The sequence below is a fragment of the Anolis sagrei genome, chromosome 5, assembly GCF_037176765.1.
Source record: "Anolis sagrei isolate rAnoSag1 chromosome 5, rAnoSag1.mat, whole genome shotgun sequence".
Taxonomy (NCBI): domain Eukaryota; kingdom Metazoa; phylum Chordata; class Lepidosauria; order Squamata; family Dactyloidae; genus Anolis; species Anolis sagrei.
Window position 1 is genome coordinate 151,594,868 of NC_090025.1, and position 14,894 is coordinate 151,609,761.

A 14,894-nucleotide genomic window follows, 5' to 3' on the forward strand; every position below is an offset into this window, starting at 1 on the left:
ACACTCAAATACAGAGGAACTCCAGAGAGGAAACAATCAGGGACAGCTAATAACCTATCAACAAAAGATTCTCCCAGGCACAAACAAGCCACACCTAAAAACTGCCAGGCCATCAAATGCTAATCAAGGTGGCCAACTGAAACATTCACACCTAGCTCCAAAAAACGAGAGTTCCTTCTCCCACCCTTGACATTCCACAGATATATAAACCCAATTTTCCTACTTTCCAACAGACCTCACAACTTCTGAGGATGCCTGCTATACATGCAGGCAAAATATCAGGAGAGAATGCTTCTAGAACATGGCCATATAGCCCGAAAAACCTACAACAACCCAGTGATTCCAGCCATGAAAGCCTTCGACAATACATAGGAAAAACATTTTTTGTTAATTCAGGAGATCATCAGTGGGGTAATTTGTTAACTAACTCTTGTCCTTCATCTTTGCCAGTGGGGTTTCCTGTTACCAAAGGCAAGAGCTACAGAAAATCAGCCAAAATTCTACATTACACTCCAAGAAGTGCTGCTGCTCCTGCTGCTGCTTACCAGTGGGGAAAGGCAGGAAAAGGCAATTCAGACAATGAAATGGCAACTAGAATTAGCCAGAGAAGAGGGAAATGAGGGTGTTCTCATGGATGGAGTGCACCTTACGTGTTTCCTTTCCCTGGGAGCCCAGATCAGCCATTTCTTCATGGATTGAATTGTCTTTCCCCACCTCCCCCTTTCACCAATAAGCCCTCTGGGAGGGGAATATTTTGGGGAAGACTGCAAAGGCAAAATAAAACTCCAAGAATTCCATCCAAAAAGTGACATCACACATATACTGCAATTACATTTGTCATTCTGTCAGTCATCGTATCCTGGAGATTTTCGTATTATACAATGGAGTGACATGAATCTACTGCATCTGCCATGGTTCCGTTTGTTAACCATCCTTTGGTTAACCAAATAGGGAGAGTTATTTAGAATTCTTCACCAGGGCTTGAATGGTGCAAACCCCAGTATTCTATAGGATGTAGCCATTGTAGTGAAAGTGGAATCATAGCACTATAACTAAGTACTATGGAAGAGCCCTGGGGCTTTCACACTGGTGGAATCATTTCCTAAAACCCACTAACCTAAAAAGTGCACCAGAAGTCCTAGCAAGAGCTGTTCTTTTCTGTAGACAATGTCTTCTAAACAAAGAAATCATCAGTGCCAAAGAATATCCATTCTAATTTCTGTGTTACCAAGACAGTTATATATACAGAAAAGGAGCAGAACATATGCAAAGAGGAAGGGCTTTGCTAGATTGGAATACTAGTATTTCTATTCCAGCATTTTCTTCTTACAGCTATTAGCCAGCTGTCACTTAGAAATCTGAAAGCAGGATATCAGCAGTTAAAAACAGCACACTCCCACTCATGTTCTCCAGAAAGTAGTGTCATATAGTCACCAAATAGCAAGAGAATATGATGTATAGTCATTGATAGCCTAATCTTTCCTGGATGTATCTCACTACTTTCCCTTTTCACATGGGCCCATTTTATTTAATCTATTAGATTTTACTCCTTGAGATGCAAAGTGGGCAGACCTAATGGAAGCAGCTGAAGCTGGAGGTATCTCCCAGACTTCCTCCCTATACATTTCAAGCCCAAGAATAAACCAGAATATGCATTGCTCCCCAGCCAACCAGCTACAGGAAGGCCAACCTGAGGCCCCTGCTTCAAGTCACATGACTTTAGATGGGAAATAACCCTCTTACTAGCCCTAAGAACAGTTTCCTTTCCCACCCATATGTTACTTCACATGTAGGGGAAGGTCCAGGGATGGTTTCTAAGGACATGTACCAAACAGTACAAAATTCTGAGGTGAAAACCTCATTAACTGAGTCCCCTTTACAATATGACAAATTGTGAATCAGGCTATATACTATATCACAGGCTATGCCAACATAAAGGCAGATCAGATAGCACACCAACTCTTGAAGAATGGGAAACCCAGCCTTGCCACCAAAGTAGGAAAGAAACCAATAGCCAGACAACAAGAGACTGAGAACAACAACCTTCATGAACCCTTTATATCTACTGAATTATACATGGCTCTCAATAACAAAGCAGCTGGCCTGGATGATCTACGGATGGAACAAATCAAGAACTTTGGCCCAAAAGCAAGGCGCTGGCTGCTGGAGCTGACGAACAACTGAACTGCATCCTGTCAGATCCCCAAAATCTGGAGGAAAGCAAGAGTCATAGCCATCTTGAAGCCAGGCAAAGACCGTAGTTACCCAAAAAGCTACAGACCAATCTCCCTGTTGTGCCACCTCTACAAAGTTCTGGAGAGACTTATTTTGCATAGAATTATGGAAAAAATAGACCCATGTCTGATTCCACAGCAAGCTGGCTTCAGGAAAGGCAAAAGTTGCACATCGCAAGTGCTGAACCTGACTCAGCACATAGAAGATGGCTTTGAAAGGCAGCAGATCACAGGAGCTGTCTTCATAGACCTGTCAGCAGCCTATGATACCGTAAACCACTGCCTCCTCCTGAGAAAAATGTATAATATCACAAAGGACTACCACTTCACCCGCCTCATAGGAAACCTGCTACAAAACAGGAGCTTTTTTGTTGAGTTCCAGGGCCAGAGAAGTAGATGGCGGAAACAGAAGAACGGCCTGCCTCAGGGGAGCGTGCTTGCTCCATCCATGTTCAACATCTACACAAATGACCAGCCACTGCCAGAAGGGACAGATAGTTTCATCTATGCTGATGATCGTGCTATTACTGCTCAAGCAGGGAGCTCTGAGATGGTAGAACAGAAGCTCTCCGAAGCTCTAGGTGCTCTTACTGCCTATTACAGGGAAAACCAGCTGATCCCCAACCCATCTAAAACACAGACATGTGCTTTTCATCTCAAGAACAGACAAGCATCCCAAGCTCTTAGGATTACCTGGGAAGGAATACCACTGGAGCATTGTAATACACCCAAATACATGGGAGTCACTCTGGACCTACAAGAAACACTGCCTGAACATTGAGCAAAAAGTGGGTGCTAGAAACAATATCATACGAAAGCTGACTGGCACAACCTGGGGATCACAACCAGACACAGTGAAGACATCTGCCCTTGCCCTATGCTACTCTGCTGCTGACTATGCATGCCCAATGTGGAACACATCTCACTACACTAAAACAGTTGATATGGCTCTTAATGAGACATGCCGCTTTATCACGGGGTGTCTGTGCCCTACACCACTGGAGAAATTACACTGCTTAGCCGGTATTGCACCACCTGACATCTGCCGGGAAGTAGCAGCCAATAGTGAAAGGACCAAGGCAGAGGCATCTCCAGCTCATCCCTTGTTTGGGTATCAGCCAGCACGTCAACAATTTAAATCTAGAAATAGTCTTCTAAGATCTACAGAGACACTCGCTGGAACACCTCAGCAAGCGAGAGTCCAAAGGTGGCAGGCTCAAACCCAGAACCTCAACCAATGGCTGATACCAAATGAGAGATTCCCCCCTGGGCACACAGAAGACTGGGTGACTTGGAAGGCGCTGAACAGACTGCGCTCTGGCACCATAAGATGCAGAGCCAACCTTAAGAAATGGGGCCACAAAGTGGAATCCATGACATGTGAGTGTGGAGAAGAGCAAGCCACTGACCACCTGCTGCAATGCACCCTGAAACCTGCCACATGCACAATGGAGAACCTTCTTGCAGCAGGTGCACTCCAAGTGGCCAGCTACTGGTCAAAGGACATTTAATCAACTACCAAACTCGCAAATGTTGTATTTCGTCTGTTTGTTTGTTTGTTTTGTTCTGTTAGAAATGTAATACAATTGTCTGGTTGCCCTGACACAACAAATAAATAGGCTATATTCACTGGGGACATTTTTAGAGACAACACATATCAGAGAGACTTTTAAATTAGGAACAGGGGGTAAAGGGTTTGTACCAACTACCCTACTGTCTATGCCCTTTTTATATATTTTATCTCTACAACCAATTCTAGGCCATCAACAGAATCAAATAATAAAAGAATGACTTTACCCTAATGGGTTATGGCCTGATCAGGACATAAAAGCATCCACGTTAGAAGCATATCTAAATTAATTGATTTGGGGCCCTTTTTGTTGTGATGGTGAAGTTATTTCAGCTCATTGATCGCTGTTTCCTGCTATTGCTCCTTTTCTTTTTTGACAGTTCAAACATTAGTGAGGCTTTCCGCATTTGGAACACTTATGTCTGAACTTGCAGGGTTGGTTTGCAGAAACACCATGAAATGTAAACTCCAAGCATAGCATCCTCTACTTGGAAATCCTGTTAATGCACAACCATGTCATTAAACAAGATGGTCACTAACTGATTGTTTCAATTTTCAGGATGTGGGCTTAGCAGGAATCACGACCTGCATCCACTGCTGAGAATGAATGTTTCTATCACATGGCAGGGTATTTGGTGGCCTTCTCTTTGAAAACTTTGTAATACGGTAGCCACGCCAGCCCTGATAAATCAACATATGTAGTAAATAATATCCATGTTGAGATTAACTTCACAATTCAGCAGCAGATCAGTTGCACAACTTCAGCGCTTTCCAGTAGCTTCTTCCTGCACAGTATTTTCAGTCAACTGCTCCCACAGCCTGTAGTCACTCTGGAACCTTTTACAGACACTTGAGCACATGCCCGGCCATTGTCAGTTTTACCATTGTCTTTCCCCCAGTCTAGATGATATTACAAACTTACCACAGCATACAGTTATATCTTGTCTTAGCAGACAGGTTCTTTTAATCAATTACATATAGCCTTCGACGAACAACATCACAGCACAAGGAGAGATATACACTGTACATGACTTCCTTATATACAATTCTATACAATTACACATAGCAATCTCTGATTGGTTCCCAACTCATTGACTTAACTCAGACCCAGGATTACATCATTCACAATCACCTGGACTAGGTCAGAACATATTCCCCAAATGAAGTTCTATATACAGTGAATGCATGACTCAGCATTTCCAATAGAAGCCCATTAGCAGTGCATGACTCAGCTATATTACATTACAATACATTGTAAAACCTGACAATCCATGTACTGAAACATGCACAACAAACTGAAACATGGATTATGTCATATTTTGCTAAATCCTGGTTATGATTCCAGTGTAGATAGAAACCAGATGACCTGGTTCATATCTATCTTAGCCTTTTTCAACTTTTCTTTTACCTTATCATTTAGTTCTTCCTTCTTTTTCTCCAGTTCCCTATTTAACAAGAAGAAAATACCAACATACTCTCCCTCAAGGACCTTTTCCATTGTAAATGAATCCAAAAATTGATTTAACAGGACCATCTCCTGTGCAGTGTCACCATAACTGCTAGGCTTGTGCATAATTTCAGATTAGATCAGAACTCATATCTGACTCATTAAATTTGGGCTTATGAAGATGAGTTCTGAGGCATGCAGGAAAGGTGGGGGGGATTTAGAATTTGAATCACCCATTTTTTCATAAATGTTCTGTAACATTCGGATGTCTCCCAAGGTCAGTTTAATTTTCACTATAACCATTCAGCAATATTGGTAAAGCTGCTTTTAAATCTTTTAAAATCTCATTCCTTTGGCTCCATTTTCATCAGCTCTGCCATAAGGGAGGCGCTGTGAGCGTGGCTAATCACAGTCATCCTAGCTATAGTCCAGGCCCCAATGGTAGCTATTGCAAAAGGCCTTGCCTTAAACTACATAGGATAGCTCAAAAATGAGGGAGAAGAACAAACAGGTTTTCTGCCAAATAGACATATGAAAGAAAATATACGCAACGTGCTAGATCTCTTGGAATACTATGAGATCAATCATCAGAAAGAATTTGCCCTTTTGTCAATAGATGCTGAGAAAGCATTTGACAATCTGAATTGGGACTTCTTTAAGATTTTAATACAAGAGTTGGACATGGGGGAGAATTTTAAAAATGCAATTGAAGCTATTTACGAATTTCAAACGGCTAAAGTGAAAGTGAATGGCCAAGTGACCCAAGAATTTGAAATTTCAAAAGGCACGCGACAAGGATGTCCACTCTCTCCATTGATTTTTGTTATGGCAGTAGAGGTTCTGATGAAGAAAATTAGAGAAGATGAAAAGATTAAAGGAGCAAAAATTGGTAAATTTGAATATAAAATACGAGCGTTTGCGGATGATTTAATAGGTACAATTGAAAACCCAGAGAAAAATCTACAAAGTTGGATAAACAAAATAGAGGATTTTGGAAAGGTGGCAGGTTTTAAAATTAACATGAAGAAAACCAAACTTTTATTTAAGAATGTGAATAAGGAGAAACAAACAAAGATTCAACAAGAGGTGGGAATAGAAGGTGTGAAAAAAATTAGATATCTAGGAGTCTGGATCACAGCCAGAAATGGACAACTTTTGAAGAATAATTATGAATCAGTATGGAAGACGGTCCAAAAGGATCTCCAGAACTGGGACCGGCTGAAACTATCTCTTCTGGGCAGAATAGCTTTGATAAAAATGAACGTCTTACCAAAACTTATATTTTTGTTCCAAAATATACCGGTGATAAGAAATCAAACTCTTTTTAAAAAGTGGAAGAAAGACCTATTGAAATTTGTATGGAAAGGGAAAAGACCGAGAATTAATTATACTAACTTAATAGATAAGAAAACGAGAGGGGGACTGGGATTCCCCGATCTGAATACTTATCATGAGGCCTGTGCACTATCTTGGATCAGGGATTGGATGACTTTGGATAAAGAAAAATGCCTAAATCTAGAAGGACATGACTTAAGAGTGGGATGGCACGCATATGTTTGGTATAATAGAGAGACGAAAGAGAAAAATTTTGGTAATCATTTTGTGCGAGCCTCCCTACTACGGACATGGATGAGATACAAAGATTTGTTTTACAAAGTAACACCACTATGGATTTCAGCAATGGAGGCACACCAAAGAAGATTATTAGGATGGAGGATTTGGCCAAGATATAAGGACATACTTGTGAAAGGGAAAATGGAGATCAAATCATTTGAACAATTAAAGATCCTATATGGTAATATAACTTGGTTAAATTACCTACAAATTAAAGAATATTTTAAACAAGACCAAAAAATCGGTTTTGATTGGAAGGAGAATATATGGGATAAAATATTAAAAACACAAAAGAAAACTGTTACAATATTATATAATAAATTGCTTCAGTGGTTGACAGAAACTGAACAGGTGAAAGCCTGCATGATTAAATGGGCTGAAAATATAAGAAGGCCCATTCACTTTGGGGAATGGGAAACGATATGGAATAAAAAATTAAAATATACATACGCCATGGATCTAAAAGAAAATTGGTATAAAATGTTTTATAGGTGGTACTTGACTCCGAGTAAACTTAGTCACATGTACCAAAATGTATCAGATAAATGTTGGAAATGTAGTGAGCAAGTAGGTACTTTTTACCACATGTGGTGGACATGTAAAGAGACATCTAGGTTCTGGTCTATTATTCATGAGGAGATACAAAAAATACTAAAGAAAAGATTTAAAAAGAAACCCGAATATTACCTCCTTGGATTTACAGACTCCGATCTTAAACTGGAAGAGAATGAAGATAAACTGTTCACTTATTGCACAACGGCGGCCAGGATGGTCTTTGCCAAATATTGGAAGAATGATGATGTTCCGAGTATTGAAGAATGGCGGAAGAAAATTAAAGAAATAAGAGATATGGATGAACTAACTTTTTTGTTGAGAAGGAACAATGGAAAATTTTTAAGGAGGACAGATTGGTCCCCTATTTATGACTATGAAAAGAAAGTAGAAAAAGTATAGGGATGAGAATAGATATTAAGGAGAAGAAATACTTCGAGAAGATCCTGAGGCTGGAGTGGAAGTCATTTTAGAATAGTTTAGGTATGTTTTCTTTTCTTGTTAGTATTAGGTGTTTGTTATGTATTGGATGTTTTTTCTTTCTTTTTTTGTATACCTTTCCCTTTCCTACTGTTCTATCCTCTTGTTTATTGTTCCCCCTCTTTCATTGTGTGGATTTGTGGAAACCTTAATAAAAATCATTTTAAAAAAATGAGGGAGAGAGGAACCTCTGAAGTTTCCCCAATAGTAGTTGCATTACATGGTTTGGGAAGTGGGAACTGTTATCTCGAAACAGTTCATTTTTCTGAAAACTAAAAAAACAACAACCTTAAATCAGTAGATGTATTAGTATTTCTGAAAGTTGAGGGGAATGATCCCCTGTTATTTTATATCATTGGATAAAAAAATTCAATGAGATAAATCTTGTAGTTTTTTTTTAAAAAAACACATTATTTTTAAAAACTTAAAAAAATTGCCATGGCCACCCTTGAGGATGTGAAGACCAAATCCCTCCATTAGTGCATGACATAGTGGGTGTTGCAGACTGCACAGGGACTTAGTGAGCGGGCATACTCCAAGGTCCTCATTGCCAGTTAAACGCTCTCATCTGAATAGTACTATCTAGGGCTGGGCGGTTTCGTTCGTTAATTTCGTAATTCGTTATTAATTCGTTATTTTTTGATAACGAAGAGATATTGAACCATTCAGGAGCAACTAAAAAATGAAACGAATTTTTTCAATTCGTTTCGTAATTGTTTCGTATTTGTTTCGAAATCGATTCATAATTGATTCGAAATCGTTTCATTATTATTTCCGCATGTCTGGTGCAAGTTTTATAGTCGTTGTTTGTTTTCTCAGTGAAAAAAAATTATCACACCAACAGTCAACAACAGAGGGAGAGGAAAGCTTCCTGTCCCATTTGGAGGTTTTTTTAGCGTATTGCACGATCGCGCCCGCCATTAACGAATCGATTCGTAATTGTTTCGAAATTGATTCATAATTGATTCGTAATTTACGAAATTTCGTAAATATCGAAATTTTTAAAGGAAAATTTCGGAATTAATTTAAAAATCGAAACGCAAAACCCCCCTAAAAACGAATCGAGTTTAGAAACAAATTTTTCCATGGTTGCCCAGCCCTAGTACTATCACTTCTCTCACCTGAAACAAGTACAAGAGTGCCAATGCCTTCTATTTGGGAGAGGCCAGTCACTGGTACACGGGATACCTCCAGATCCTCTTCCTGTTCAGCTACACTCGATGCCTCTTCTTTTTTCTTGTCCTGCTCAAGAGCATTGAGACAGGGAACAATTTCATTAACCATACTAGATGTAATAATAATCTTTTCTGAACCCTAAGCTACCTGCTTGCGAAATTTGAACTATCACTTTTTCTCTGGGGTTTAAAGTCTGAACAGAACATCACTGATCAGGTGGACCTCATCATCCATCAGATAAGGAGGATACTGCAGGTGGGGGTCTGTTAGAGGGAGAACTTTCTTGTTTAGCCCTTTCCCTTAGCACTGCCAGTGCCTTTCTTTAGTGCCATGGTATTGAAATTGTTTCTACAACAATGGCCAAAGAGAATTGCAAGCCATTGGGTAGGTTAATCACCTAGGATAAATTAATCCGTGAAGTCTATAAACCAGGGAATCCCCTCAAGCAATAGTAATGCAAGTAAAATATGAATAAAGTACAAAAAAAATAGAGGGCCACACAATCCACCGTAGACTAACCTAAAAATGAGGTCACAAAGGAGACGTACAAACTCCAAGACATTAAGTGGGACCACATGGGAATTAGAGATCTAGTATTCAGGAAACATAAGCAACCAAACAAGGTTAGACAGCTCATAGTGGAATGGGTCTATGACACTGTAAGTTAATCAGACCAATGGAGGCCGAAATAAGTGTGCAGAAAGTGAGCTACAAATTCCAGAGGACCTAGGATCATGAAGGAATTGGGGACCTACATACTAAGCTGTGACAGTGGCCACATGAAATTAGAGCCTTAGCAATAGATACTGGCTCTGAAAATGGGAGCCTATCAGGATCAATAATTAAAGCCAAAACAATCCATTAGTAAAAAAGGCAATAAAAACAAACAAACACCTGCCTCTAGTTAAGGGCCTACAATTTTGCCCTCAGCTTACTGTATATAATTATGGACATATAGACCTAGTAATGTTGGAAGCCACCAGAGAGCTGAAGGTGCAAGATAACACAAGACCGCCAATAAATGAAAAGATTTTCCCAGCACAAAGATACTCCCTAGGCATGATGACAACAATAAGGAAGAAATTAAACTGTAACTAAATCAGTAATGTTGTGTATTAGGCATGGGCAATCCATGGTTCCAAAGTACTTACAAAACTAGAATGCACCTGTGCTTTGCTTCTAAAGTGTTGCTAAAGTTCTTGTGGTGAAAATTTCAGAACTCTAACAAAACTTTGAAAATTTTATTATTATTTCATCATTGGCAATTTTTATGACAGAACCAATTTGGAACTGCCATTTATAACAAAATTTTGAAAGTTTTGTTAGAGTTCTGAAATTTTCACCACCAGAAATTTAGCAACACTCTAGAAGCAAAACACCAGTGCATCCTATTTTTATAAGTACTTTAGAACCATTTAGAACCATGAATTGCCCATGCCTAGGTATCTTTGTCATTTCCCCCTTATCTTTTTCTAAGTGGCAGACATTGTGAACTTCCTTCTAGCTCCTTCATTATTTAGTAGATGTTTTTAATGCTTCACTCTCCAATCACATTCTACTGTTTTGAGCTTTACTTTAACTGCCATGGCTACATTCTTAGGGCCCTGTTACTTCAGGAGGAATATTTAGAATAAATACCAGATGCTATTTGGCTTTGGAAACTAAGCAGGATTAGTGCTTTGATGGGAGAACACCAACAAATACCAGATGCTGTAGGCTATATTTCAGAGGAAAGAGCTGGCAAAATCACATCTGAATATTTCTTGATTAAAAAATGCTACAAAATTCATGGGGTGTCAAAAGTTGACAGACATCCTGAAGGCACTTTCTTCATCAAATTAATACATTTAGAATTCTCAGCCAGAGAAGTCTATGGTTTTACCAAAACTGCACACCCTAGAATTCCACAGGTATGTAAGTAGAATATTCTGCAACTGAATAGTGTGAAAGGCCACCACCAGAATGATACATTGTTTCTCCAATGTGATTTATACAAAGGCATCTTATGGTATTAGTGTTTTTATTGCTTCCTTCTTACTCCTTTCATAATTATCCTGATAATAGATCTCAACTTGCATACTCTGAGCCTCAGTCCTACACTAACTTATCTGTTCATAGCATGTTCCCAGGCGAACATAACTATAATAAATAATAATAATAATAAAACTTTATTTATATACCACTCTATCTCCCCGAGGGGACTCAGAGCGGTTCCCAGGTAAAAATCACAGAACATACAAAGTAAAAACAACATAACCGTAAGATTAAAAAAACAAAATATGCATAAAAATTGTTGCCATAACACATATATATTAAAAAGTAATCCTGCCTGTTCAAGGCAATTAAAAAAATTTAAAAGGCCGGGCCAAGATTCTAGGGGGCCTGGGGCCCCGGGAATTAAATACAATGCTATGGCAGGCAACAATAATATTAGGTACGGGTTTGTGGCTGTTCATTCCAGGGCCAACTATAGGAAATGATCTGGGTAACTGGTAGGCAGAATAAGGCTGTATTCAACAATGTATAGGGCTGAGTTAGAACTGGCCATTTTTAAAGGCTTGTTGAAACCACTAGGTCTTCAAGCTCTTATGAAAGGAGGGGAGGGACGGGGCCTGTCTTATTTCCCTTGGAAGGGCGTTCCAGAGGCGGGGGCCAGCACTGAGAAGGCCCTCTCTCTCTCGTCCCCACCAACCACGCTTGAGACGGTAGTGAGACCGAGAGGAGGGCCTCCCCAGAAGATCTTAGAGTTCATGCCAGTTCATAGAAGGAGATGCGATTGCGGAGATAGGCGGGGCCTGAACCATTTAGGGCTTTATAGGTCATGACCTGCACCTTGAATTTGGCTTGGCAACTTATCGGCAGCCAATGAAGCTGTTTTAATAGGGGTGTTGTATGCTCCCTATAGTTTGCTCCCGTAAGGAGCCAGGCTGCCGCCCGTTGTACCAGTTCAAACTTCTGGGCCGTCTTCAAGGGCAGCCCCATGTAGAGCACATTGCAATAGTCCAGTTTGGATGTAACCAAGGCATGGACCACCCTGGCCAAGTCAGACTTCACAAGGTATGGTCGTAGCTTGTGCACAAATTTGAGTTGTGCAAAGGCCTTCCTGGCCACCGCTGACACCTGAGCATCAAGCGACAGCGTTAATCATCCAAAACCTGCTCCTAATTTTTTTGAGTTTACAGAAAGGGAATCAAAAGATCTACAATGGACAGGCCTTAGACAGATGAAAAATCTGCCACTTTGGTTTTAAAGTGTGAAGTATATCTGAGTGTGTACATGTGTTTTGGGTTTCAAATGTGAAACTGGGGAAGTGTGTAGTTTTAAAACAGGGAATAGGTGATAGGAAAAATGGGGAAGAAACCAGGTACATGAATTGTTTATACTGCAATTAAATGGGAATGCTTATCAGGCAATCGTGATGGTAGTAGAAGACTGGGTTTGTAGAAATATTATTTTGAGCAATAAAATGTAATGAGGTAATAGGAATTGGTCTTGCACTGTAAGTGCCATTGCCTTGGGATTTATACCTGGTTCATGGACCAGTGTAGTGCCCTGTTTTTTTGTGAGTTGAGGCAGATTCATAAGCGAATTGTTGCTGTGTGATAGAGCTACTGTTTCCTGTGCAGAAACTGTTGTGAAAAGTATCGTCAAAGAGCAAAACATGGCTTATGTTTGTTTGGCTTCCCACCCCACCCCACCCCTCCACTTAGACCCCATCTACACTGACTAGCTAACACACTGAAGGAAGTGGTTTCACTTTATAGATGATTTTATAGGAAATCCTGAAACCAATTTGCGACCCAGATGATGATTACACAAACTACAGAGTACAAAAGCACATTAAGAGTTTTCTTCTGTGCACTTTTGTTGGAGTTTATTGTTTGGCTGCAGTAGTTTGAAGCTGCATATTTAGTGCTAATGTCAAACTGCATTAAATGATCAATGTAGATGAGGCCTTAGTGACACATATTTCTGCAGTTGAAATATATTGAGGCACAGGAGAAGGTGAGTTTATCTTAAAATAGATATCAGTGATTGCCTAACATTGGATGATTGGCATGGTTTATTGCTTGCCTAAGTCCCCATGAGCCAGTGTGGTACAGCAGTTTGAATGTTTTACTAGAATTCCAGAACACTAGGTGTTAACTTCTTGCTTATCCATGGAAACCCACAAGGTGACCGTGGGCATGGCACATTCTTTCAGCCTAAGAGGAAGTCAATGACAAAGTTCTTCTGAATCAATGTTGCCAAGAAGACCCTAGGAGAGGGTTACTATAAGTCAGAGTCAGAACTTCCTGACTGTGAGAGCCGTTCAGCAGTGGAACTCTCTGCCCCGGAGTGTGGTGGAGGCTCCTTCTTTGGAAGCTTTTAAGCAGAGGCTGGATGGCCATTTGTCAGGGGTGATTTGAATGCAATATTCCTGCTTCTTGGCAGGGGGTTGGACTGGATGGCCCATGAGGTCTCTTCCAACTCTTTGATTCTATGATTCTATGATTCTATGATGGCACATAATATCAAGAAGAAAAACCCACCATGCAGCCTTGTATTCCACTTGAGTGATGCAAGAAACTGCTAGCCCCAGTTCCCAGCATTCAGCAGTCTTGATATGCTTGTTTTTCAGTCTGCTAAACACAAAAGACAAATTAAGCACAATTCAGATCAGTTGAACAAAACAGTTGCAGAAAGCACAATTCAGATCAGTTGCATTAACAATTCTTCCTTCTGCTCTTGGTTTCACAGTCACATTTTCTTAAAGAAAGTTAATGATTGAAAACATGAATGGTAATGTGTACTGTTTGTCACTTGTTTCCCCTTCAAATTTTTAACAGATAATCATTGTCATAATGTTTCTCACAGATTACTATGGCAGGTCATCCATTTCAGTTCTCATTAGTAACTTTCAATTACAGTCCAGCAAGCAGGTTTTAATTACAATTCCTGGGTGTAATTCTTTCCCAGGCCTCAATATTCAGAATGGTGTTTCCAAAATTATTTGCTCTCATTCATTCATTCCTTTCATTCAATTCATTAATACCTACAAATATCAAATCTGCACGTTATATTTTAATGTGACACCCTGTAGTCCTTTGTCTTTTCTTTTTCTTCTATTTATTGCAGCTTTCTAATTTCTGGATCAGTCGTATAAACCATCTTAGTCAATCAAGGACCACAAAACAAAAGAGATGATGTCACAAATCATTTGTATGATGATAGCCCTACTCAGTGGAAATGAAATTGGATACTATACACAAGTCTCTATCCTCTTTCCACATTCTTGCCACTCTTCCTAGAGATTGACTTTATGAAGAGAAAGCCTTCTCTATGCATGGAGACTGTCCATCAGATTCAAATGCTAGAAAATTGATCTTTTAGGTTCATTGGAAAGCAACCATGAGTATGCACGAGGAAGCATTTGAATTAGTACATTCTTGTCTCTCTTTTTTCAGTGCCAGAGTGCACCTCTTCCTCAGGGGTGACTGAAGTGGGCAAAGGGCAAACCGGCAATATTCACCTGTAGTTCCAGATTTGAAAGAAGAGAGGGTCATTGTCTTGGATTCCCAGTGTACTCACGAATTGGATATTTGTGAAATATCTCTACTGTGGACCATGGAATAACAAGCATACACTGTGCTTCCCAGTCTCTCTTGACAACTAATTTGCTGTGGAGACACAGTTTGGTATTTAAAAGATCATTTGCATTTGCAATTTGAGGATCACTTTATTGAACACATAGTGCCATAATAGTACTGTAAGAATAGCTGTCCTTCAATATTTTAGTTTCATAAGTGATTTCTGCTAATCAAGAGTAATATAGTGAATG

The 14,894-nt window shown here is 39.7% G+C and overlaps 1 protein-coding gene across 9 annotated transcripts in view; it reads right to left on the reverse strand.

The window, feature by feature from the left end:
* MGAT4C (MGAT4 family member C) overlaps positions 1–14,894 on the reverse strand; it is a 491,168-nt gene that overhangs the window by 18,233 nt on the left and 458,041 nt on the right. For 5 of the 9 annotated variants that reach the window (XM_060777364.2, XM_060777359.2, XM_060777360.2 and 2 more), the window contains one exon: positions 13,606–13,698. In XM_060777364.2, the coding sequence (XP_060633347.1) occupies positions 13,606–13,665 (60 nt within the window). In that variant the 5' untranslated portion in view covers positions 13,666–13,698. Of the gene's footprint in view, positions 1–4,220; positions 4,302–9,018; positions 9,140–13,605; positions 13,699–14,894 lie in introns of those variants that run through there. The other 4 variants (XM_067469121.1, XM_060777362.2, XM_067469123.1 and 1 more) reach the window with 3 other exon arrangements.